The sequence below is a fragment of the Colletotrichum destructivum genome, chromosome 3 (genome assembly GCF_034447905.1).
Source record: "Colletotrichum destructivum chromosome 3, complete sequence".
Classification (NCBI taxonomy): Eukaryota; Fungi; Ascomycota; class Sordariomycetes; order Glomerellales; family Glomerellaceae; genus Colletotrichum; species Colletotrichum destructivum.
The window spans coordinates 5,914,298-5,939,657 of NC_085898.1; the positions used below are offsets into that span (position 1 = coordinate 5,914,298).

General features: G+C 52.0%; 5 protein-coding genes across 5 annotated transcripts; 2 read left to right on the forward strand and 3 right to left on the reverse strand.

The window, feature by feature from the left end:
* Positions 1-357: 357 nt before the first annotated feature.
* On the reverse strand, positions 358-1,578 carry CDEST_05926 (Putative GroES-like superfamily, alcohol dehydrogenase-like, NAD(P)-binding domain superfamily). The gene is made up of 2 exons (XM_062922085.1): positions 1,020-1,578; positions 358-932 (listed from the first exon to the last, which is right to left on the reverse strand). The coding sequence occupies exons 1-2, from the start codon at positions 1,553-1,555 to the stop codon at positions 401-403; spliced, it is 1,068 nt and encodes a 355-aa protein (XP_062778136.1). The 5' UTR covers positions 1,556-1,578; the 3' UTR covers positions 358-400.
* Positions 1,579-1,907: 329 nt separating this feature from the next.
* Positions 1,908-3,182, forward strand: CDEST_05927 (uncharacterized protein; the record flags this gene model as incomplete). The annotated part of the gene is made up of 1 exon (XM_062922086.1): positions 1,908-3,182. The coding sequence occupies one exon, from the start codon at positions 1,908-1,910 to the stop codon at positions 3,180-3,182; it is 1,275 nt and encodes a 424-aa protein (XP_062778137.1).
* Positions 3,183-3,854: 672 nt separating this feature from the next.
* On the forward strand, positions 3,855-5,399 carry CDEST_05928 (Putative esterase FrsA, alpha/Beta hydrolase; the record flags this gene model as incomplete). Its single annotated transcript, XM_062922087.1, has 2 exons — positions 3,855-3,883; positions 3,941-5,399. Exon 2 carries the CDS (start codon positions 4,011-4,013, stop codon positions 5,397-5,399), a length of 1,389 nt encoding a protein of 462 aa, XP_062778138.1. The 5' UTR covers positions 3,855-3,883; positions 3,941-4,010.
* A 678-nt stretch (positions 5,400-6,077) lies between these two features.
* CDEST_05929 (Putative major facilitator superfamily, MFS transporter superfamily) lies at positions 6,078-7,982 on the reverse strand. Its single transcript, XM_062922088.1, has 2 exons — positions 7,642-7,982; positions 6,078-7,542 (listed from the first exon to the last, which is right to left on the reverse strand). The coding sequence occupies exons 1-2, from the start codon at positions 7,953-7,955 to the stop codon at positions 6,117-6,119; spliced, it is 1,740 nt and encodes a 579-aa protein (XP_062778139.1). The 5' UTR covers positions 7,956-7,982; the 3' UTR covers positions 6,078-6,116.
* A 946-nt stretch (positions 7,983-8,928) lies between these two features.
* CDEST_05930 (Putative cytochrome P450) lies at positions 8,929-11,063 on the reverse strand. Its single transcript, XM_062922089.1, has 7 exons — positions 10,766-11,063; positions 10,674-10,710; positions 10,529-10,620; positions 10,390-10,474; positions 9,662-10,333; positions 9,221-9,594; positions 8,929-9,157 (listed from the first exon to the last, which is right to left on the reverse strand). The coding sequence occupies exons 1-7, from the start codon at positions 10,994-10,996 to the stop codon at positions 9,095-9,097; spliced, it is 1,554 nt and encodes a 517-aa protein (XP_062778140.1). The 5' UTR covers positions 10,997-11,063; the 3' UTR covers positions 8,929-9,094.
* Between the last annotated feature and the right edge of the window lie 14,297 nt (positions 11,064-25,360).

The following is a 25,360-nucleotide window of genomic DNA, read 5'->3' on the forward strand; positions in this document are numbered from 1 at the left end:
GATGAGAATAAGAGTTATATTATCTTACTCCTTGTAGCCAGAGGTCCCTGCATGTTCGGCGATTCGGTAGTGGCTTCGGAGACACTAGTCCTCATTCATAAACCTTGTTTTAGCGACACAGCCGAGAGTCAAAAGCCTGTGCCCAGCCTATGGGGCATGTACAATTGATTGCCACATGTAAGCCTTGACGCTCCTGGACCCATAGCACGCACGGCTTACAATATGGCCTTCAGTGAAGGTTGACTACCATCCAAAGTCATTTGGGGACTCACGAGACAAGTCTGAGGGTCAACTGAGCATGTCAATCTTATACTGATGCATCTGCATGTTGTGGTCATTGAACTACGGTGCTTGTCCATAAACCGCAAGACGAAGAAAAGAAGCGCGTGTGAACTACTAGTTAGGATTCGTCCAAAGTTACAATCAGCTTCTGCCCGGAGACCTCCTTATTCTTCAACATCTCAACGCCTTCCATTATTCCCTCGAATTTCCCATCCAGTTCCTTGAGTGGATGGGGTCTCAAATTCCCTTGATCCAGCAATTTCTGTAGGTCTTTGTACCAGCGGATGCCGAAAGCTCTGAGTTCCGGGTCCTCCTCTCTCTCGTAGCCGTAGTCCAAGTCCAGACGATGACCCAAGAGAGCCATTCCCATGACAAAGAACAATTTGACGGCCTTCCGTTCGAGAGCGTAGTCTGGGTACATCTCTAAGCAGGCATAGCGGCCGCCTGCTCGTCCCATGGCTTCGTAGCACAAAGCAACACTTTTGAGGTCCGTGAAAGGGTCGATGATGTAGGACAGCGTGTTGCGAGTGTACAACTTGATCTTCTTGCCGCAGTCCGGGTCATTGTAATCAAAAACTTCCTCTGCACCGTACTTTTTGACTAGGTTGAAGTTCCTCGGGGAACAGGTGGCAATGGGAATGTGGCCTATCCTATTTGGATTCAAGGTCATCAGTATCAGGGGTACCCTGACAAGCGACACCAAAATGAGGGACTGCCCCGCTCGGGGACGAACTCACAGGCGAAGGAGCTGCAAGGCCATCGTTCCGACCGACGAGCTGGCCCCATGAACCAGCACCATGCGGGGCTTCTCGGCTGGTTGCATGGGGGTTCCCGGCAACATCAAACCCTTGTAAATTGCCATCCCCAGCGTGCTGAGCCCCGTCGTGCTGAGACCTACAGCCTGTCGGAATGACATGTTGGGCGGGAGCTTGAGCGTGAATTCGGACTCGGATACAGTGTACTGAGTGAAAGTCCCGGACTCCGGCCGACTCGGATTGGATCCGTGGACAGCTCCGCATACCCTGTCGCCGACTTTGAAGGTCGTAACGTCGGATCCCAATCCAACAACGATTCCAGCGAAATCGCATCCGTCGACTGCGCCAGGGCAAGGGAATCGTTCGTACATTTTGTGGTCGCATGGGTTGATGGCAACAGCCTTCACCTGCACTAAGAGCTCGTTAGGTCTAGGCTGCGGCATGGGCAAATTCTCATCGATCCGTAAGCAACCATCGTCGCCTTGAACGACAGCAGTTCGTGTGGCAGGAATATGCATCGTGAGTTGAAGCGTGAATAATGGAAGAAACTTGGAGAGCAATGTTTGCGTCACTGGGTGATCGGTCGCTGATCTACGAGACCTGGTTATATGTTATCCAGTGACTCATTGTGTTCCGAGGTCAGCTGTATCTTTCGGACATCGAAAACTCAATTGGGATGGACCAGCCCCGAGAGGGGACTCTAGCTGGAGTAGATAGCCATAAAGTATGCCTGCGAAATCCCCCACACGCTCTGTTCCACCGCTTCACACCATCTATCCGAGCTTGCAGCATCGACTCACCCGTTCACCACAAGATTACTCCGCTTTACAGCTCTTCTGTATCTTTTCGAATAGCCATCTCGAAAAAGTCATGATTGCTGCCAACACTCTCTTGGCTTCACTGCTTGTCTCCCCTGCTTGGGGCAGCAAAGTGTGGCTGGAACCATGGCCTCTGCATTGGAAAAGTCCCAACCTCGCTGGTCTTGCCATACAAGAACACCAGGTGCCTTTAACCGACAACATCGAGGCGTCAGGCTGTCAGATCAGCAATTTGACAGCCTACGACATGGCCAAAGGCAGAAAGCTGGTCGATTTCGCTAGGGGCGCCACCGAGAACATAGAAATGCCTAAGATTCGTCCACTCAACTCAACCGCTGGTGAGCAGTGGGCATTTGACGGCGTCTCTGAAGATGGCATGCAGTCGTTCATCTTCGGCTTCTACCGCGACCCGAACTACTCGATCCTAGGCGCTGGCAACTTTCGCCTGTCGCTTGAGTTTGGGTTCTCTGACGGCACCCGGTTTTCCGAGCTTTACTACGCGGAGCGAACTGTCATGGAAACCTGTCCGCAAGGTGTCAGGGGGGTGTGGTACAGTGAGAAAGAAGGATACCAGTTCTCTTTCCTCGTCAACTCAGACATGAGCGAGGCCATCATCACTCTTCACTCCGACACGGTAAAGGGAACAATCATCATGAATTCCAAGTCGTTGCCTATTGCTGCTGACGGCCTTGTCTGGCCAAATGAGAACGCAACGACGGAACCAGTTCGACATTTGCACTGGTCACAACCCATTCCTGCCGGCACATTAGACTTCGATGTCGAGATCAAAGGCAAGAGGGTGACTTGGAGCGGCATTGGTGGTCATGAGAGATTCTGGTCCGCTTTCAGCTGGTTCACATGCTTAAAGAACCTGCAAGGTGTGCGAGCAATGCTTGGGCCCTACGTTCTCAGCTTCTTCCGCTTTGAGTCAAATCTGGACCAGGGCCACGTCCACCAATCTGCGGCCCTGTTCAGAGACGGTGTCCCCGTCTTTCGTTCGACATCTCCAACCCTGTCCGACACAGAAGACTACGTCCTTGCCAGCAAGACGTATGGCGGCGCGGTTACGGGCACTCTCAGGGACAAGGTGACGGGCTTTCAGCTTGAGCTTGTCTCCCCGAGCAATAGACGCCACTACACTTTCTTCGTGGAGCATGCAAACCTTGCGTTTGAGTACATTCTTGGCGAGGGTGTTGGTGGCAGTGGCTTCTCGGGAAAGGCAAGGGGTGGGCATGTTGGAATGGATCAGTACGAGGGTGTCTCGATGAGCGAGGCATTGACATTCCCCAAGAACTCGCCGCTCTTCCAGAGTAACTATGTCGAGTAGACACGCGTTTTCCAAAGTTGACTTCACTTCTAAGATATCTTACCACCAAGCGAATAGGTGGAGTCATTTACGTTCTATCATTAGGTATGCGCTAAGAGGGGACGAGGAGATATGGTGTTTAAGCGACAGTGTGCTAGGTACCAACTGAATACATTCCTCCACCATCTCGTCTACTATTTCTTTATAAACTTCGTCTGTTTGTTTTGTGCGCTTAACAACGGGGTGTGAACAATCTACGCAGAACGTGACCTATGAGTAAATATCAATCTACAGCCTGTTACAATTCAAATGACCTCAAAAAAAGTGGCACGCTTGCACATCAATCCGACGGTTGGGATGCCCCATTCAACACAGGTTTCCCTCTAGGGATAGCAGGAAGTGCCTTGTAGCAGTGGAAAGGCGTCGTGTGACTTTGGAGTTAGAACCCAGTCGGACTCGTCCCCTGCAAATTTTCGGAGCTATGTCGAAGCTTTGGGTATCGGGAACTGAGAAAAGAAAGTAGCATCCCCGACTCCGAATGTGGGCACCTCGGGACATCTTTAAAGTATATTCTCCGTCATAGCTCCCTCTCTTCATTGCTGTGGCATCGTAAATCTAATAAATTACCTTTACTAGGAGAAGCGGCTACGCATTGCACTCTGCTTTGCCCAATTTCCTCACAAGCACAGTGGACTGTGGCTAGCTAATTTCTGCTTGTACAGGTGAGAATACCAATGCGTCCGTTATTTGCATCTCTTAAGCTAATGCAAAAGATTCAGGCTACTTTGCCCACAATACAGAAACCATCGTCACGACTACCTAAGAATCAGAATTCAGACTATTGCAAAAATGCACAAACTCTTCCCAAGTAGCTCGTTTTTCGACTTCGAGACGGTTCGGATTCTCGGCACTACCGTCTATGGCGGTGCGGAAACGGCCGAAGTTCTTGAGGCAGTGGGCGAAATAAAAGCCAACGATCCTATATCGTGGGAAAAGGCGTGGGCTAAACAGGCGGCGCGAGCTGAGGTTTTAGCCAAAGAGGCCTGCGCGCACGGCGACAAAGATGCCGCCAGAAGGGCATACCTGCGAGCTGCCAACTACACCCGTGCCAGTGGCTACATGTACGTTTCTTCCCCGCCCGCCAATGGCGACACGGCCATGATACAGCATCCGTGTGCACTGTCTGTGTCGGAGCGGATGGGCAGTCTCTTTCACAAGGCCATTGATCTTATGGACTGCCCGGTACAATTGCTTTCTATCCCCTACGAGGGCCATCGACTGCCAGGATACCTCTATCTGCCGCCTGAGAGCTGCCGTATCCCTGGCCGAAAGATCCCCATTTTGGTGAACTTTGGAGGAGCGGATTCCTGCCAGGAAGAGCTGTTTTTCATGTACCCCTCCTCTGGCTACCGGCAAGGATATGCCGTTCTGACGTTTGATGGGCCTGGCCAGGGTGTTATGCTTCGTCGCCACGGCCTCGTCATGCGACCAAATTGGGAGATCGTTTCGGAGCGCGTTATCGACCATCTCGTCGACTTCTCTGCCAAGAACCCCAACCTTGAACTCGATGTCGACAGCATTGCTGTCGCTGGTGCATCTATGGGAGGCTACTATGCACTTCGCGCTGCTGCTGATCCCAGGGTCAAAGCTTGCGTCTCAATCGTAAGTTCCATTCAAGCATCAGAACTTCATGATCCCTATGCTAACAAAGTTCTTTCTTCTAATCAGGACCCATTCTTCGACATGTGGGACTTTGGCACCGCCCACGTATCTCGCTTGTTCCTGTCAGCCTGGATGAATGGGTGGATGAGTCGGGACGTCATAGACACGCTGATGAATACTCTGAAGACATTCTCATTTCAGCTCAAGTGGGAGATCTCTGTCGCTGGAACCTTTTTTGGGCTCTCGTCGCCCTCAGATATCCTGCTTCATATGAAGAAGTTTTCGCTGGCTGGTTCACAACAGAAGGATGGTGTCGACTATCTCACACGTGTGGTCTGTCCTGTTCTCGTATCTGGTAGCGGTAACTCGCTGTACTTGGACGTGGACGAGCACACCAAGCGATGCTATGATGGCCTGGTCAATGTTCCTCTAGAGAACAAGGAAATGTGGGTGCCGGCCAGTCCGGGACAGGGGAGTCTCCAGGCAAAGATGGGAGCCGTAGCCTTGTGTGGTCAAAGAAGTTTACAATTTCTTGATCGTGCGCTTGGTATAGATAGGCCGCCTGTGCTCTTGTAGCATATGCTCCTCATATTACAATCTCCAAAGAAACCTTTTTGTTATGGATTACAGCCATTCGCCTATGTTTCTAAGGGATAAAGGCTTGTGTCTATTTATGCGCGGAAAGAGTATGCTCTTGAAGCATTTGTGTCCTTTCTTATACGTAGTTTAAACACTAGAAGAATTCGAAATATTGAATAAAGAATCCTAAATATTTATTACTATTGCAAAAGCGATTAATATTGCTTGCGGTTAATATGTTGCCTTGTAGGAAAGAATTGTATATTACTGAGATTGTAGTGACCTTAGGATACAGTTAGCTAGGCACTTTACTTACGCAAGCAGCTATTACTTTTACTTAAAAGTCGAATGCAGATATCTACAGCATTAGTATTATATAGTAGAATGCTAATTAAATTATAAATAGGAAAGTAGAGATAGTAGCCTAGCTAGGTTAAATGGATTACACAGATCTATCTCTATTAAGGTAGGTCTATCTAGCTAGCTATATTACAGCCTTTAAAAATTGCTACTATTTATATTAGATTCTCTCCTCTACACACTTGCAATTTCATAATTACCCTTATCTATTAAGACTGTTTGTTATTACTTAAGTAACTTAGAAACTGATAGTGTGAAAGTTAATTAGAAGTCTATCTAAAACGCTAACCCTAACCCTAACATGCGAAAGTGCTAGGTTAAAACTTAAACGACTGATTATACATGCGAGATAGTCTATACCTCACTATTGGAAGATATCTGGCCCGGCTTTTCCTCTTTCAGACCAAATTCCTCTGTTGTTTGTTCGGTGCGACACTCCAGGTCCTTCTCTATCAAAGACGCAATAACACCAAGACCCGCGATCGCGATGAGTACTTGCCAGACGCGCTGTAGGCTAACCTCGTACAACCCGATGATTTCGTTCTGCACCGCGTCAGGGAAGGAACGGGCAAAATCTCGCGACGCCTGTTGATACGCCTGGCCAAGGCCTAAGCTTGCTCTCGCATTGCTGTCCAGGGTGGAGGACGAGAGTAGTTCGTCAAATCGACTGTTGAAGATTGCAGCTGGAATTGTGATGGCGAAGACAGTGGAAATACTTCTGATGAAGGCGAATGCGCTGGTGCTGGCCGCGTTGAGCGAGTCTGGCAACGCGGCTTGAACCGCGGTCAAGATGGAGGCGTTGGGAAGGCCGACGCTGATTCCTGTGATAATCCCCGTGATTGCGATTACAGCGAGGTGTGTGTTACGGTTGAGCAAGGTGAAAACGCCCATCATGATCGTCATCAGTGCAAAGCTACCGATATGCACCAACCGGAATTTGCCCATGTTTGTGACCAGAGCACCACCGACAGCAGCAGATATGCAGAACAAGATCGAGAACGGTAGGAGAAGAATTCCAGATCTTTCGGGATACACTAGAAGCGTTGACTGAAAGTAGAGCGGGAGAAAGTAAAGGGCGCCGTATGATACCAGGATCTGCACAGCCTCAGCCACGTAGGCGGCTACAGACGTTCTGTTCTGGAACAGTGATATCGGCAAAGCTGGATAAGAACACCAAGGCGATGCCTCAAAGCCGATAAACAAGGCGTGGCCGATGACACCTAGAACCAGCGTAATTATGATGACTGGATGGGACCACGCGTACTTTGATCCGCCGCCGTACGTAAGACCGTAAAGAAGTGACGTGACAGATGCGCACAGAAGAAGGAGACCGACAACATCAATCTTTTTAAGCTTTTCCAGTAGTGTCGAGTCCTCGTCGCTGCGGTGCTTGAGGTTCAGGGAAAAGAAGAGGAGGGCTAGGCAGACTCCGCAAATTGGCAAGTTTAGAAAGAAGACCCATCGCCAGGATGTCCGTTGGACGATGATGCCGCCGAGAAAGGGTCCTAGCACGGAGCCGATGACGATGAATAGGAAGAGGAGTCCCATGAATTGTCCGCGCTCTCTTAGCGGCAGGAGGTCGCAAAGGATGATCTCCACGAGAGTGTTGATGCCAGCGGCGCCTAGTCCTTGTACTGCTCGTCCACCGATGAGTGTCGCTGCGTTGTTGGCGGCACCACAGACAGCCGATCCTGCAGCGAAGATGACCACAGAAGCCAACATTGGCCACCGTCTGCCCCAAATGTCTGCTAGTTGGCCGTAGAGAGGTTGAACAGCCGCACTAGATACACGTTAGTAAGCATTAAGATTATATAGTACAGCTACCCAAGCTAGACTAATTCTTTTGCTCCTGCTGCTCCTGCAACACGATGTAACATACCTAGTAAGAAAGTATACGTTTACAACCCAGATGTAATCCCTTTCAGCATCTACAGCACGCGAAATCGCAGGAAGAGCTGTAGACATAATACCGCCTTCCATGGAACTTAGGAGGGCTGTGACGGACAAGCTGGCGAAGATGGCCCAAAAGGCCCATCCACGACCACCGGATTTGGGGGCGTTTTCGTCGGGCGTCGGATCGACGTTTGCGTCTGCCTGTGTCTTGTCGCTGGGCGTCACAGGACCATCAGGATTCGAGTCGATTCGATTTGGAGATCGATCTCCCAGCTTGGTGCCATCTTCGGGTGGAGACATTTTGATAAAGTGGACTGGTTGAACAGGATAGGAACAAAACGGAAGGGAGGTGTGTCGATGGAAAAGGGAAAAACAGAAGGCAGGGCTTATCGATTTACTCCATTTATGGACTAACCGACAGGTACTTGTGCGGCAGACTCTTGACTCGACGTTCCTTTACATGGCCCCCAAAGGTGTCGTTGCGACTCATTGTGCCGGAGGGGGCACTCACGAGAATCTACGAGTTCCTTGTCTATTGCAAGGATATTCAACGTATTAAGATGGGACGGAATCGGTGCGATCGACAATAAGTCAGCGAATTCCCACCGATTGGAAAGCCTAAAGCTCCGGGCGAGGTTCGTGTCTATGCACTTTGGTTGGGTGCCACTGACAGGAGTGGTAATTCTAGTCCGAATGCATCATGCAGGTCTGGAAGCCAAACGTTGCCTGATTTGTAATACGGTTAACTACATGAGGTACTCGCGCCAAGAGTCGGCGAGTTTCGCCATTGGGAGGACAACACGGTCGGAGCCCTCCGATGGTGCAACGTAGGCCGGGCCATCAAACATAACGGGAAAGCCAAATTTTGACTTTCGCAACAGCGCAGGGCAGACAACTTTCGGGATCTGAGAAAACGCTCCCGCAGTTGCATCCATCTAGATTGAAACGGAAGAGATACCGGGAACCCAGTGAGAACAATGAGGCTATCAACGAAAGTCTTTTGTCAGCAAGTGAGGTTTACAAATGCTGAAAGGTCTGGGAATTTCGATCATCGAAGTGTCTGCATGAGAAGCGTTCCATCTACTACCCGGCCTGTTGCAAAAATAAAGTAAAACGTCTTTGAGGAAATTTTCGTTGCTTCTGTTGAATGAGACCTATTGCTCGGGAGCTGCTTTACAGGTGTTGAGACACTGATGCGGAGCATGTGTTTCTAAATGGACATTGTAACAAGTCTGAAAAAGCTATAGGAAACGGAAGTACGATTGTTGTATTCATCTGGAAACGTTGTAGCTTAGATGCGCCTGCAATTCCGCCCTTTCAAGAGTCGGAGTCGTTTTGCTTTCCGCATGCTTTCCTTGTGCTCCATGATTCTAGCAAAACAGCAAGCCACTCCATCACTACCTACACTACAGTACTCATGTGTTTGCAGTGCAAGTCATCTAAACAAGGACTTCCATGTCTCGTTGCTTCATCAAAACAGTCTTCGTAGGGTCAGGGACATTCTAACGCCAAATTCCGGTTAGATCTCCTTAGTCATTCATATACACAATAATGGGTCTACATACCTGATCACCAAACACAAGGCTGGGATATCTCTCGTTTACACCGTCAGGCAACTTGATGTCGTAGGTGCGGAGAAGATGTGCCATCACCGTCTTGATCTCGTTGACGGCGAAAGCCCGCCCCGGGCAAGCGTGCTTGCCAAAGCTGAAGCTGAGGTGCGTGGGTCCAACGTAAGCAGCCTGAAGCTGGTTCAGTTGGGCTGGGTTGTCATCTCTGCGGAGCTTGTAGAAGCGCAGAGCATCAAATACGTCGGGATTCGGGAAGATCTCCGGGTCTTGGTTGATGCCAACGCTCGGGACCTCCACGAACATGCCCTCCGGAATCACCTGGCCGTTGGAGAGTTCGAACGGCTTCAAGACCTTGCGGACGTAGGCACCTATTATTAAAGTAGTGGTCAGTCATCTGAAGACCGCGGTCCGTAATCGATGGAAGTGATCACATACTCGCACTCAAGGGAGTAACTCTCATAACCTCCCTAAGAAAGCTATCCATCTTCTTCATGTTCTGGAGTGCTGCAGTTGTGAATTGGCCATTGGATTCCTCTAAAACCTGTTCAACCTCTTCCAGAAGCATGGGGGCTAGTTCGGGCTTTGCCGCCAACCAGTACACTGCATTAGTAGCTGTCATCGTCGTAGTATGAATGGCTGCAAAACTAGCGCCAATCTGCGCCAGCGCCAGATCTCGGGTGCTTAGCTCCCCCACTCGGGTCTGCGAATCAAGCATCCACTGGAGCATGTCATTGTGCTTCAGTGAGCTCTCTTTCGCCGCCTGCTGTCTGGCAGTTACTATTGGTTGGAAGACCGCATCGGCCTCAGCCAATCGCTTGTGTAGCGCCCTCGTCATGGGGAGCCAGGGGGCAATGAGAGGCCGCAAAAAGGTTGGTATCATGGCAATGCCATACACGGCTTTCATGAGGTGTTGGGTAAAGTCGATTGACGTGCTAAGGTACGCATCATTATCGCACAGCTTGGGGCCAACGAAAACGTGCCCAGAGGCAATTGCGATAATGCGCAGGAGTTTCGCGTTGATAGCAACCTCGCTCCAACTGGATGTTGGCGCCAGTTCGCGTTGCAACGTCTTGGCGATTGTCTCGGCAACGGCGGGGTTCAGATCGTCTATAATGGAGGTCAGCCAATTCGGCAGGAATTGCACCAGACCAGGGTTCACCAACTTAGCGCGGGGGTCAAGTTGGCTCTGGATACTTGTACGAAAACGGGTAGTTCGAAGCCAACAGTCGTGTATTTGGATTGGATGAACTTTCTCGGTCAGCACTTGGAAGTGAAAGGCAGGGTGAGTGTGGCTTCACAAACCTCTTCAACGGCTTTTTGGGCGCTGATGACATCGTCAGGCGCTTTACTCAGCTCCGGCAGATACTTGGGAGGAACCAGGATTGAATCTCTAGCTTGGGAGTGGGTCAGCTACAAAGTGTCTAATCACGGTGTTCATCCATCTTACTCTTGGCAGTTGTGATCAGAGAGATGCTGTCCTTGTGCTGTAGAAGACGTCAGGGATATCCAGGCACATGATGTTTTCAGGGCACAACCGACGTTACGATAAGCATCAAGGAACATCTGAGTCGCGTTGCCCTGCATGAAATGCTTTCTGCGGGCCCATCGCGAACCCTTCCCCACGATGGGGACATTGGCAAGTGGATTCGGCTTGAACCAGCTGTGCAAGAAGAATAGGGACGCGACGAAAACAACACTTGCTAGGGTAGAAGCCCAGTAGGTGTGTGGCTCAGAGCCAGCAGGCGAGTAAGAGTCAGATACGTTGGCCATGTTGAAGCAATCAGCTCTAACTGTTGATGTTGCGTAACCTGTGAGTGGAATAACTAGGCACTGTCAGGTGTGTAAGGCAAGGGGACATGAGACATGCATGGCTCATAAGGGTTGCCGGCGCTTGTAGAATTTGAACTTTTATACTCTCGCTTCAATTCTCCAGATACATGCGATGAGAAGAATAGTTGCTCCGTATCGTTTGCTTGACCTCTGATGCCTTCGGAGTTCGGTCCTCATTGCACAGGACTGTAGGTTCCTACCTAAATCAGCCACCCCTAACACAGACCTTCTGCCACCAACCCCTGTCTAACTGACAGCATCAATCATACCACCATGGTCATCTTATGTGATGAGCTGAATGATGCAAATACTGTCATGTGACTACAGCTACGATACACTCATGCTGATGCCCTGCAGCATAGCCTTTCTCCGTTCTCCGACAAGGTACGGCCCCTGACATGTTATTTTCTTTGTTCCGGCTTTCTCACTGTGAGTTGGCCGACCGACCAACCGCCAAGCTTACTGGGGGTTGCGGCGTTACTCCGGACAGGCACGCAATGCAATCCTTTGGCCCTGCGCAAGTCTATTCCCTCTCAGCGGCCTTACCACTGCGGAATAGTAGGATAAGATACTTTCGAATATGGACGTCGGGGCAGCGGACTCGGGCATCACAATTGTTCCGGAAGGTTCTGGAAGGACCAGGCCAGGCATGTCCTGTAAGTTTCGGCCTCCGACGCCGATACCGACGTCTCCATATCCGAATCCGAGTGTGGGGGTGGCTTACCGAATCGTACGGCACCCAAGCGATTAGTACATTTAAACAACCGCGCAGCATCAATCACTAATAACTTAGGAACACTACAAGTGCAGTTTTGTAAGAAAGAAGAGCAACCCTAAATGTTGCTTAAAGCAAGCTGTAAAAAGAAATTAGTCTATTAGCTAGTAGCGTTGCGTTACTTAGGTTCTGCATTTCTAGGTAGAGTGTATTATATAGTTGTGTTTGGTTTAGGCATAGGGGATTTTTTAGATTCCTTCTGGTTTAGTAAAGACGGAAAGAACTCTAGGGAGTGTTTCTGTTTCTATAAAAACGCAAAGACATAGAGGGACTCTTTCTATTTCTATAAAAACGCAAAGATATAGAGGGACTCTTTCTGTTTCTATAAAAACGCAAAGATATAGAGGGACTCTTTCTGTTTCTATAAAAACGTAAAGATATTAGAATAGGCTACATGCGCAAAAGCAGCACCTACTAAAACAACCTACCCTACTAAAACAGTCTAGCAGCGCGCAGCGCTACTAGGCTGTTATTAGGGCTAGAAGCAAAAGTAAGTCCTACTTCTATACATTTAGATTATTAAAAGTTGTATAGCAATAGATAGAGGCTTTAATTTTTAGATTTAATTTACTTAAAGTAAGCAAAACAGATTACAATTAATTAAAAAAGTCCTCTAGAAAAGTGTAGGTAAAGGTGTAAAATTAATACTAATGTCTGCTAATAATAATAAGTCCTGCTATCTAGCTAAGCTAATCCTATCTATTATATATAATTAGATTTAAAAATCTAAAAGCTAAGTAGATTTTATAGCTTTTTTCTTCTTATAGCCCTTATAAGCTATACTACTCTATCCTAAGGAATACAACAAGCTATAGTATAGCTAGTTAAAAGACCCTATCCTAAGGAACACAACAAGCTATAGTATAGCTAGTTAAAAGACCCTATCCTAAAGAACACAACAAGCTATAGTATAGCTAGTTAAAAGACCCTATCCTAAGGAACACAACAAGCTATATGTTACAACCCATCAAACATAACAGGACCAGGGGATGCCCCTACAGGGCACCTGGCGGTTACAAACAAGTTATACACTGCAGACACAGGAAACCAGGGTGCACTCCTCCAGCGCAGAAGAACTATAATATAAGGTTACATAGAGATAAGGAAGTAAGCAACTAATTATGCGTAAGCATAGTTGATTACAATGTAAGCGCTTATGCGCCTTACTTTAAGTAATTACTCTATACAACACCTAGATTACTAGTAATTAGGTGTAAGCTAGAACCTTAGCAACAAGCATATAGGACTTATATATAGGATAGACTTAGATAGACTTAAGGATAGACTTCTATAGCTCTTTAGCAATCAACTTTGTAATTATCCCCTTAGATACTCTTAGCACCCTTTACTAGTAACTAACGTTATAAGCCCCTTATTAAGTATACAACTAATTACTATATCCTCTAAAGACCTAATCCTTTTAGTATAACTTACAGCACTGTTTAATAGCACTATTACCTTAGCTTCTGCTAATAGATACTACTATAGAAAGCTAACTGTAACACTTTAATTGCTCCTATTTAGTAAGTTAACCCTATAAAGCTAATAAATAGTATTAACAAAATAGCTACTTATTACACTCCTACTTCTAGCTCTAGCTCCTAGGGCTAACAACAAGCTTAGAACCTTACCTAGGAGTTAGCTAAGAACTAGACTATAGAGGACTTCTGTCTACTTAAACTCTAGCCTAATACTAATAGAGAAGTCTCTCTTACTAGTAAAGTCTACAACTAGATTTGCGCTAAGCTAGGATAAAATAACAACAACCTAGCTACTACTTAGAAACTTATTAATAAACTTATAGAACAAACTAAGATTCTAAAGAACAAAGCAGACTAAGCTACATCCCTTTAGCAGGAGGTTTAGACCCTCTAAGCTATAGGCAACATTATCTAAACCCCTAAGCGTCATTGACGGTGGTATTCTGGCCGAATACCAGGGTTGGGGTGCAGGGTTGCGCGCAAGAAGGGGAGGGCTGGTCCGTGCGTTTTGCCGATTGTTTTTTCAGCCGATTACCGTAGGGGGTTACCAAGACCCGTTCCCCCCCTCCGCAACCCTTTGTTCCCCTCACTTACTCACTAACCCTTAACCCCCTCCGCAACCCTTACCCCATGCATGCACGCGCAGTCGCCGCAAGACGCACGGACCAGGCATGGTCAGCCAACCGTCGTCGTCGCCTGGAACGTCAATCAACAATCCCCTATCCCTCCCCTAGATAGATAGATAGAATGGATAGAATAGATAAAGACATATAGGATAGTATTACACCTACATATCTGCATATATACGCACATGCATGCAGGTCCTAACTGCTAGGTTGTAAAGTATACTACTATCTAACAACTACGCAGATCTATATTAAGGATAGTCCTAACGTTAGAGCTGGCTTTTATTATGTAGTGTGTTTTAGTTTAGATTTAGAATCTTTTTTAGAAATGTAATAAAAGTACTAAAAAAGGAGATAATTGCAGCGCTTTGTTTGCGTTTCTATGAAAATAGAAAGCAAGATAGGGATTAATTTGTATTTCTATACATATAGAAAGTAAGTTAGAGGTTAGTTTGCATTTCTATAAGAATAGGAAGAAATATAAATACAAATACATCAAAACTTATACAAACACTATAATATCATTCAGTATTAATATAGAAAACTTTACATTAGTAAATTTAGTACCTAAAGGGTTAGTTAGTAAAGAAGGTATTCTCATACTAACTAATAGGTATCTTAGTAGATTAAGAATAAAGAATAAGAGATTAGAGGCCATTTAGCTTAGGGTTAGACTCTTAAGAAAGATTAACAAGGTAAGGTAGTAGTTAGTAAGGTAAAGACAGCCTATAAAATCCTGCAGTACATACAGTTAATCTAGGTAACAAACATGTTGAGATCTTGCGTCTTGCTGTTGTAGCTGGTGTCTTGCCTTGGCGTCGTCCATTGTTAATATTGATAGGCAGGGTCAACAAGGTCGCCAGGGACAGGCACGGATCGGACGGTAGAGGCCTTAGGAGCAAGGGACCAGACCAAGGACAGGACTACAGGGCCGGTCGGTCAGAGATCGGACTAAAGGTGGGATCGCCCGAGACAGGCCAGCAGCCTATAAAACCATGCAGGGCCTAAGGCCAAGATAACATTGCATACCTAACCCCAGCAGGGTCTTGGTAGTGTACTCGACACTCGCCATGGACTGCAGAGCTCGAAGGCCCGGGCCGGGCGAGGTCAACAAGGCCGCCGGAGCCGGCCAGGGATCAGACCAGAGTCCGGATCGTACGAGGCGACCTGGGCCGCCTCTGTTGCAGCCTCCCAGGGGAAGGAAGGCCCGAACCCCTCCCCCTTCCAGGGGTAAGTCATTTGACCTCACAGGGTGGGGAGAAGGGAAGGAGGGGGGTGATGGAGGGGGGGAAGCTGCGTTTATAACCCCCCCCCCCCCCCCCTTATTCCTTCCTAAAGGGAAGGTGCAGACAGCCTGTTCCATCCGTTTTCAAACAACTAAAAAGGGGATGATTTTCCTGCAGCCTATAAAACCGGATGAATCATCCCCCCTGATAAGGCTGCTGCACTGCCTGCCCAGCCTGCTTTGAGGCTGGTACTCATGAACCCGACGTTCAAAGTCGGCAGCGCATCGATCTCCCTCTGAAAACGCGGGCCCGTCATCTTCCAGGTCGACGGCGCCTCAGCGACGGCGCGCCATCCTAGGACTTGTACGAAGGCCACGGTACGCCAACCCGGAGGTTCGGGCCAAGGGCAGGATCGCTAGGCCAGGATCGGACCAGGGACAGGATCACAAGGCCGGCCGGTCACAGATCAGACCAAAGGAGGGATTGCACAGGGAGATACAATAACCCCTAGGGCCGCCCTAGCGTAAGTGCAGGGTTAGACCTCTAGATTAACGTAAGTTAAAGCACCTACTTTTTTACCTATTTACACCTATTCGTATAAAAAGTGCTACTTTTTACCTTCCTATTAGATAGCTAGCTTTAGTAGTTTAAAAAAACATAAAAGTACTACTAAGTTTAACTTTCCTAAAACATTATATATAAGTATAAAAATTAAGCGTTTATCTAGTTTTTATTAACCTAATCTACAATAAGTATAATTGATAAATTTAATGTAGTATTACTACAGCTACATTAAGGTTATAGTAAAGTTAGGCTTTGTTTTAATATTATTAATTTATTTAATAACTATGGGATAGAATATTAAAAGACTAGTAGTATTCGCTTTTAAAATATAGTAGACTAAGTAGAAGTAGTCTTATTCTTTTAAAGCCTTTCTATAAGTATTAAATTAGTAGAATAGAAAAGATATTATAGAATACTCTATTATATAATGTTAACTATAGCATAAAACTTAAGTAGTCTTTATAGTACTATCTATAAAGTATATTACATATACATATATATAATTAGAGAAGTAAGTAATAAGTCTAGTTTACTTTAATTAATAGTAAGATTAAAATACTAATAAAATGTATATAAGCCCTACTACTTTAATAGTTAGTACTATTATTTACATATAGGATTATATCTTATTTATAATCTAATAGCTAGTTTTATTAGAGATAGGGTTAAAAGTAGCACCTTTAGTCTATAGTCTAAATAGGGGGTTGAAATAGGGGGGGTAGGTAAAAGGTAGGTGCTTTAACTCAACCCTTGCAATTAGCTGCCTGCAATAAATAGACAGATTGTCCCTAGCAACAATACATACAATGCGTAACCAGTACATTATCTAGTATAAAAGCCTACCTACTCTCAACAAGGCTGCCCTCGTCAACCTCAAGCCACCATCGTGGGGCCAAGACAATCACAATCCACGATGTACTGCACGCTCTCAGATGGAGAGGCACGCCGATTGTGGAAGGGCTGACAACAAGGCCGCCAGAGCCGGCCAGGGATCGGACCAGGGGCAGGATTGCAAGGCCAGGATCGGACCAAGGCTAAGACCGCAAGGCCAGCCGGCCACGGATCGGATCAAAGGAGGGATCGCCCGAGGCAGGCCAGCAGGCGGCAAGGCCGGCCCCTTCTTCCGTGCCTGGCTCGGCCGCAGGTCCAGATCTCCGGATCCGATCAGAATTAAACGCGAAGCGCCTGTATCGGGGCCACAGAGACGTTTGCTACTGTGTGAAGAATCCAGCAAAAGAGGGCAGGCAGGGTTATAATAGGGATTTATATATTGCTAACTAAGGTAGGCCAAAGGCAGCCTATAAAACCCTGCAGCACGTACAGTTAATCCAGTCAACAAACATGTTGAGATCTTGCGCCTCGCCGTCGTGGCTGGTCTCTCGCCTTGGCGTCGTCTATTATCAACATTGCCAGGCAAGGTCAACAGGGTCGCCAGGGCCGGCCAAGGATCGGACGGCCGAGGCCTCTAGAGCAAGGGATCAGACTAAGGACAGGACTGCCAGGCCGGACAGCTACAGATCGGACCAAAGGAGGGATCGCCCGAGGCAGGCCAGCAGGCGGCAAGGCCGCCCTTGTTTCCATGCCTGGCTCAGCCGCAGGTCCAGATCTCCGGATCCAATCAGACTTAAACGCGAAGCGCCTGTATCAGGGCCACAAAGACGTTTGCTACCGTCTAAAGAATCCAGCAAAAGAGGACAGGCAGGGTTATTATAGGTATTTATTGATCACTCACTAAGGCGGGGCCGAAGGCAGCCGTTAAAATACTGCAGGGCTGAAGGCCGGAAACCCTAAGCAGAGATCCGACTGCTGGGCCCGGGCGAGGAGTGGGCCGCCTCGAATCGGACCAAAGTCCGGACTGCCCGCACAGAGCCGGCCACGGATCGGACCAGAGACCGGACTGCGCAGCGGAGGCCGGGCCCAGGAACAAGGCCGGCCGGCGAGGGCAGGCCCCAGGTGGCCTCCAACACCAGTCACAGAAGATCAGCTTCGGCTGAGAGGGCTGGCCTGTGTAGCTGAAGGAGGAAGGAAAAGAGGGGGTGAGGGAGGGGGTGTTGGCTGTTTTTCTATCCCCCTTTTTTTTATAGAAACCCCTCTGAAGGGAAGGTGCAGACGGCCCGTTCCTTCCCTTTCGAAACAACCAAGCAGGGGATTGTTTTCCTGCAGCCTATAAAACCTGACGAATTGACCCCCCTGATAAAGCCGTTGCACTGCCTGCCCAGCCTGCTTTGAGGCTGGTACTCATGGACCCGACGTTCAAAGTCGGCAGCGCATCGATCTCTCTCTGAAAACGCAGGCCCGTCACCTTCAAGGTCGACGGCGTCTCGGCGACGGCGCGCCATCCTCAGCCCCGCACGAAGGCCACCCTACGCCAACCCGGAGGTTCGGACCAAAGTCCGGACCGCCTGGGGGCCTCACAGGAGCCAGGGTTCGCATCAAGGGCAGGATCGCAAGGCCAGCCGGCCACAGACCAGACTAGAGGAGGGATCGCCCGCAGCAGGCCAGCAGGCGGCAAGGCCGTCCCTAGTTCGAAGCCCGGCTCTGCTGCAAGTCCAGACCCCCAGATCCAATTGTTATAGATCTCTCTCGCCAAGGCTATAAGGGCAGGAAGGCAATCCTTCCACCTTAGTTGTGTTGCAAATTATTAGAAGATAAACCCTAGAATAAGCGGCATGTAGAAGAGTAGACTGCCTATAGAGGACTAAGTCCTATCCTAGGTAAAGATGTCCTAATTCCTATTTGTAGTTACCTTATTGCTATCTACAATCTATAGTACTAGTGCCTACTAGGGCTAGTTATTAGCCCTAGGGTAGTATACTAACCTTAGTTAAGTTGTAGTAGGCTTACTCTATGTAAATGTAGTTTAGTAAAGGCTATAGGTTAAAGTAGCTCTATTATAGAACCCTAAACTAATAAACCTTAGAAACTCCTTTATAGTAAGTAAGTAAGGCTAGACTACTTAGGGCTAGCTACTAAGAAGGGAATTAGGGAGATTAATAGATATAATTAAAAGTACTTCTAGTAGTTACTATAGTAATAAAAGCAAAGCTATTTCAAGCTTATAGAAGCTATTATAAATTTTATACTTATAATCTTAGTTACTATAACGTTGTTTAAGAGGGATTAGTTTGCGTTTCTACAAAAATAGACCTGTAGGCTAAAGACGGAGTAATGTAGAAAAGAACAGAAGAACAACCTCTGCCTGCAGTAGATAGGGGAGGTAAGGTGTAGTCTAGCTAAACAAGGGGATAAGCAACATTTGCATAAGGTAGGGAAGAGTAATAGATTAGTAATCTATAAAGAAGACAGCAGCTAAAGAGACTATAAACCCTGCAAATGTAAGTAGTAAGGATAGAAGGAGGACTTTATCTTTTATACCCCCTTAAGTTACTTAGTAGGCCTACAGTAGTGTACAGCTTAACCCTTTCCCTATTCTTCTTACTTTTCATTTCTTCTTATTCTTATACCTTACAATATTGTAGATAGAAAACACTAGTATTTCTTACAATACTATAAATAACATAATTTAGCCTTCCTAGCTAGTAATACTATTTATTCTTTTTACTTAAAAATCTTTTATTTTCCTTTTTAAACTTATCTAGGTTTTTTTTCTTCTTATTCTTTACCTCCTCCCCCCTATCCCCTCTCTGCTTACTACACTATAAAGGCTGCTAGTCTCTCTAGCAACGCCAGACCCACTATGCAACATGGCATGTAAAGATAATTAAAGCAACTACCTACTTAATAAACATAGTCTTGTTTACTATGCCTACCTAACCCTTTATACTATAACCACCTGTGTTTTTCTAAAGAGAGCCTATGCTGAATAGGCTGATGTTTAGTAATTCAACACTGCAGACTAAGACGACAATGGGCGGAAGCAGCTGTACAAGCGGCAGAGGCAGTCCACCCTGTGCAGACGTCAACGCCAGTCTGTACCTCACCTTTGTAGAGCGGCCTCGGGTTGCTGTCTGCACGCACTGCAAGCAGGCGGTCCGACCGGACGGTGGCGTCGAGGGCCACTTCCGGCAGACTCACCAGCTCAAGGGAGCAACGCTCCGTGCAGTGGTCGACCTAGCCTGGGCGGCCGCCTATGACAGCCCTCTTGAGGACCCCCACACATGCGAACTACCACCGGACGGCAGCCTGCCACTTGAGCAGCTAACTGTGCTAGACGGATATGGATGCAGGCGGTGCGACTTCCGGACAAGCAGCCGGAAGCTAGTGAAGCTGCACGTACAGCAAGGGACACACAGCACAGGCAGGCCGGCAGTCGGCCCCAGGGCTACCAACAGCAAAGAAGCCGAGCCCATCGACTGGGGGGCAGTAAGGCTGCAGTCGCTATCGCAAGGCCGCTACGCACGGTACTGGATCGTCCGCGACCCCGGGACGAACGAGGGAGGGCCGCTGTCGCAGTCACCCCGGCAGGGGAGCAACGACGTATTCGCCGAGCGGCTGGCGAGACGGCAGGAGCTTATGACAGCCGAGGACGAGCACTGGGAGCGGACAGTCGTCGCCACCTCCGACGTCAACCGACAGTCGGCCTGGGTGAGGGAGATGGGTTGGGCCGTACACCTCGACGGGCGCAACCTGGTGGACCTGTACGAGGCCGGGAAGGCGCCCCTGTCGGCGGCAGCGCGGGACACGGTCCGGGACGAGGAGGGCCGGGAGGAGCAGCGACGGCTGGCCCTCCTGCAGGAGAGCTTCCGCCACGAGGTGGCCAGGTGCTCCCTCCGGCTCGACAAGGTGCCCCACGAGACAAAGAGGTGGCTGAAGAGCGTCGATCCGGCCAAGCCCCACGGACGGCCGTTCGCGCTCGAGCAAATGGAATCAACAGTCCGGAACTACCAGGCGGTGTGGGAGAGGTATCTCTGTTACTGCCTACGGGCGCATCAGCTAGGCCGGACAGAGGCACAACAGCAGCGCAGGATCCGCTTCACAGACGAGCAGTGGACGGCACTGGACGCAATGGCCGAGGCCCTCGCCGTAGCAGGCGACGCCAGTGCAAGCCGTCAAGGTCGGGGCAGCTGGTGCTACAGCCAGACACAGCCGACCAGGGCGAGTACCGAGAGCGAGGACGACGACAACAACGGTCACTACTACGACGACGACAGCGACAACGACAGCAGCTACGCAGCCGGCCGGCTTGCCACCAGCAGCAGGAGCAACACCCTCAGCATGGAGGGTCAACAAATCCTCCGCCGTGGGTCTGGGGCTGCCGGGGCCAGCCAAGCGGCCGACGGCGGCCGCCCAGAGCACAGCAGGGCGCTAGATCGACGGGTGTACCAGTTCTGCATTGTGTCCCTAAAGCAGAAGGTTGCCGTGGACACTTTTGCGAACCCGCTCATCCACTTCACCGCCGTGCTCGGGGTCATGAACCCGGCAAAGAGGAGTGGGGGGACGGCCGGCAGCGGTAGCGGAAGCGGTCAGAGCAGCGGGGTTGGGTGGAGCCCGGCATCCCGGTTCACCCAGCGGCTCGCGGGGCTCCTGTGGTGCGGGCGCATATTGATGCTGGAACACTTCTTCGAGAAGGAGGCAATCGACGGGGACCCCAACGAGATGAGCGCGGAGGTAGTGGACGGCTTTGTAGAGCAGTACCGGCACTGGCTCGCCGACGGGTCGCACACGCCCTTCAGCGCCATCATCCGCATGATGGCGTACGGCAAGGGCCACCGGAACAGGGAGGGCGGCACGCCTCGGGTGATGTGGGAGAAGAGCGGGCAGGCACTCCGCTACCTCGGGCAGCGGGTGGCCATCGACGACTTCCGACGGGCGGCGCAGCAGCCCAGGGCCGAGGCCGAGGCAACGCTGCACGAGCTCATGCGCGGGGGGTGGGCGGAGGCGGGCGGGCAGCTGGCGCTGGACGGCGTCGTCGACACGCTCGTGTTCGAAGGCGCCGGGCGGTCCTTCGCGACGCACGAGAAGAACGCCTGGCTCCGGCCGGGGCCCGGGACGCTGGCCGAGCTCTGCCGCGGCAGCATGTGGGACGCGAGGCTGCAGCAGTGGCGGCGCGACGGCGTGCTCGGCTGGCTGGCCAGGGCGCAGTCCTTCAAGCGGTCGCTTCTCGCGTCGGCCCACATATGGGGGGGCCAGCCCGGGCGGGGGCCGGAGATGACGACGATGCGGTACTGCGACACGCAGGACATGGCGCGGAACGTCTTCGTCTTCGACGGGCAGGTGATGCTCGTCACGGACCGGGACAAGAACCGGGCGATCCGGGGCCTCAGCCGGAAGGTGGCCCGTTTCCTGCCCGAGGCGGTCGGCAAGATGATGGTGGCCTACGTCGCCTGGCTGCTGCCCTTCGAGAGGCTCCTCCAGGCCGAGGCCGGCATACAGGGCCCGCCGGCCTCGCTCCACCCGTGGCTCTGGAAGGACGGGCGCCGGGGCCTGTGGGACACGACGGAGCTCAGCAAGGAGCTCGACGCGGCGACGTCGGCGGCGATAGGCGTCCGCCTCACGGTGTCGAGCTACCGGCACGTAGCCATCGAGCTGGGCAGGAGGATCCGCGGCCTCGTGGTGAAGCAGGCGGAGGTCGAGATGGCCGAGGAGGACGATGGGGCCGGGCCGGGCGCGGGCGGCGCAGGCGGCGGGACGACGGGAACAGACCCCCTGACGGGCGAGGTGCGGAGGAAGTCCCGGCTGGAGTTCGTATGGGACCTGCAGGCAACGCACGCCGGGGTCACGGCCAGGCGGCACTACGCCATCGACGTGCAGTTCCCCAACCAGCTGCAGCCGGAGATGGTGGCCAACTTCCGCGAGATCAGCCGGCTGTGGCACGCCTTCCTCGAGTTGCCGCCGCCGTCGGGAGGGCAGGGGGGGCAGCAGAGGCAAGCCGAGCGACAGGGACAGCTGGCCGCCGGCGACGCCGGCGCCACGTACCCAGTCGGCACACCAGCAGCACCTGCGTCGTTGTCCAGGAAGCGGAGGGCATCAGGCCAGCCGGCGGAGGCAGCAGCACCGGCCAACCCCATAGCCACCCCCACGAGGCCGGCCACCAGCCGAGAGCAGCAGGCCACGCACTCGGGCCGCCGGAAGCGAGCCGCCAACGACGCCATGCTGGCACGGAGAAGCGCGCCGGAGGAGGCGGAGCTGGACAGGCGGCTCGAGGCCGGGCTGCGCGTGCTCTTCGGGGACGAGGCGGGCTGGAGGACGGCGGAGCAGCACGAGGCGGCGCGCAGGGTCATGTCGCTGCGGCAGGGCGACGTCCTCATCGTGGTGCTGCCGACGGGGGCAGGCAAAAGCGCGCTCTTCCAGCTGCCGGCGGTGCGGGAGGTGCACGGCGGGGTCAGCATCGTGGTCGTGCCGTTCGCGGCGCTCCTCAACAGCCTCGTCGAGGGGGCCAGGACAGCCGGGGTCGACGTGCTCCACTGGCAGCCGAGGGCGGTGACAGGCCGGCGGGAGGGGGAACGGGTGGCGTCGATCGTGTTCGTCAGCGCGGAGCACTCCCAGTTCGCCGAGTTCCTGTCCTACGGCGAAGGACTCCGGGCGCGCAGGGTGCTCAAGCGCATCTTCGTGGACGAGTGTCACACGATGCTCCTCGACGGCGGGTACCGCCCCCAGCTGGCGGAGGTCAAGGGCCTCTACCGGTTCGGGGTGCCGATGATCCTGCTGACGGCAACGCTGCCGGTCCGGATGGAGGCGTGGTTCCGGCGGCTGATGCTGGCGGAGGACGCAACGACGGTGCGGGCCAGCACGGCGCGGGTCAACATCCGATACCGCGTAGCAGGGGTGGTGCCCGGGGGGTTCCCCGCGATCATGACGGCGGTCGTGGACGAGGTCGGGCGACTCGGGCGGCAGATGGCAGCAGGTCAGAAGGGGGTGGTCTACTGCCGGTCCAAGGCCAAATGCAAGCAGGTGGCGACGGCGATCGGATGCGCGGCGTACCACGGGTCCCTGAGCGCGGAGGGGCGATGGGAGGCGCTCGAGGCGTGGTCCAAGGGGCGGTCCGGAAGCCGGTGGATGGCAGCAACAACGGGACTCGGGTCGGGGGTAGACATCCGGGGCGTGGTGGCGGTGATCCACGCAGAGGCGCCGTACGGGCTCGTGGACTTCGCGCAGCAGACGGGGCGAGGGGGCCGGGACAAGGGCGAGACGGTGGAGTCGGTGATCTTCCGGGACGGAGAGAGGGGGCCGCAGCGGGACGCGTTCGCGGCGGACGTGAACCAGGTGGACCAGCAGGGGATGCAGGCGCTCATGGAGACGGAGGGGTGCCGGCGGGCGGTACTCGGGGAGTTTATGGACGGAGACGGCAGAGACTGCCGGCAGCTCGGGGCGGAGGCATGCGACCACTGCCAGGGGGTTGCGGAAGAAGAGGCAGGCAGCAGCGGGGACGGGGACGGGGAGGAGGTTAGGGTTAGCCGGGCAGCACAGGACACCAAGGCAAGGCAGGCGTTGTCGAAGGGCCTGCAGGAGTGGCTGAGGGAGGTGGAGGGCGGATGCGCAGTGTGTTACATGGCGTGGTGCAACGGGAAGAGGATTGAGTGGAAGCGTGGTCGGTTCCAGGGACACAAGACAGGATGCTGCCCGCGGCTGGAGGGCGGGCGATTCCTCCGGTGGCGGGCGAAGGTGCGGTTCGAGCGGTTTGCGTGCTGCTGGCTGTGCGGGCTCCCGCAGACGGTGTGCGAGGAGGGGTGGGCGGGAAGGGGGGGCGGGGGAGGGTCAGGGCAGGAGGGGAGCCGGAGGGGGGCAGGGGCGGGGGCGGGACACGGGGGCCGGGGCCGGGGCCGGGGCCGGGGCCGGGGCCGGGGCCGGGGCCGGGGCCGGGCCCGGGGCTGGGGGCGGGGCTGGGGGCGGGTGCCGGTGGATGGACGCGGTGCTGCCGGCGATCCAGTGGACGAGCCAATTCAGCGCGGCGCAGCGGTGGCTGTTTGAGGCGTTCGAGGTGGACGCGGGCGACGAGGAGGAATTCACAGGGTGGCTGGGGCGGTCACGGCATGTGGACGGGGAGGAGACGTCAACGAACGCGCTGGCGGCGTGGGAGGTGCTGGTGCAGCGGCACTGCCTCGGTAGGGATAGGGGGGCTTAGGGTTAGGGTTAGGGTAGGACCTAAGGAGGGTTAGGGAGCAGGGTTAGGGTTAATTGACATGGTTAACAGACATGGTTAAGAGACAAAGGCCTTCTCTTTAGACAGTCAGGCGTAGCCGCAAGAAGGAGAAGACATAGTAGGAGGGAAGGGAGGCGCAGACAGTGTAAATGGATATCACACGGCTTTCTGCACTGTGCACGGGTAGGGGACGGCAGTCGAGGGTTAGGGTTAACGTAGACGACGTAGACAAGGCAGAACGGTGGCTTAGGCGGCTACGGGGAGGGTCCCAATAAGCGTCGGAACGGCAGACGACTGTTGCAACGTGGTAGGAACCCAGGAACCCAGGAACCCAGGCGTCTAGCCAGCCCCCGCTAAGCTTGTGAGTTGTTGGAAGAGTAGGTTCGTCGACGCGTGAGTAAGGATTGTGGAAGGTGGAAGGTGGATGGCGGGGTTGTAGGGGTTCGTCGACGCGTGAGTAAGGATTGTGGAAGGATTGTGGAAGGGTTAGGGTTAGGGTTAGGGTTAGGGTTAGGGTTAGGGTTAGGGTTAGGGTTAGGGTTAGGGTTAGGGTTAGGGTTAGGGTTAGGGTTAGGGTTAGGGTTTAGGGTTA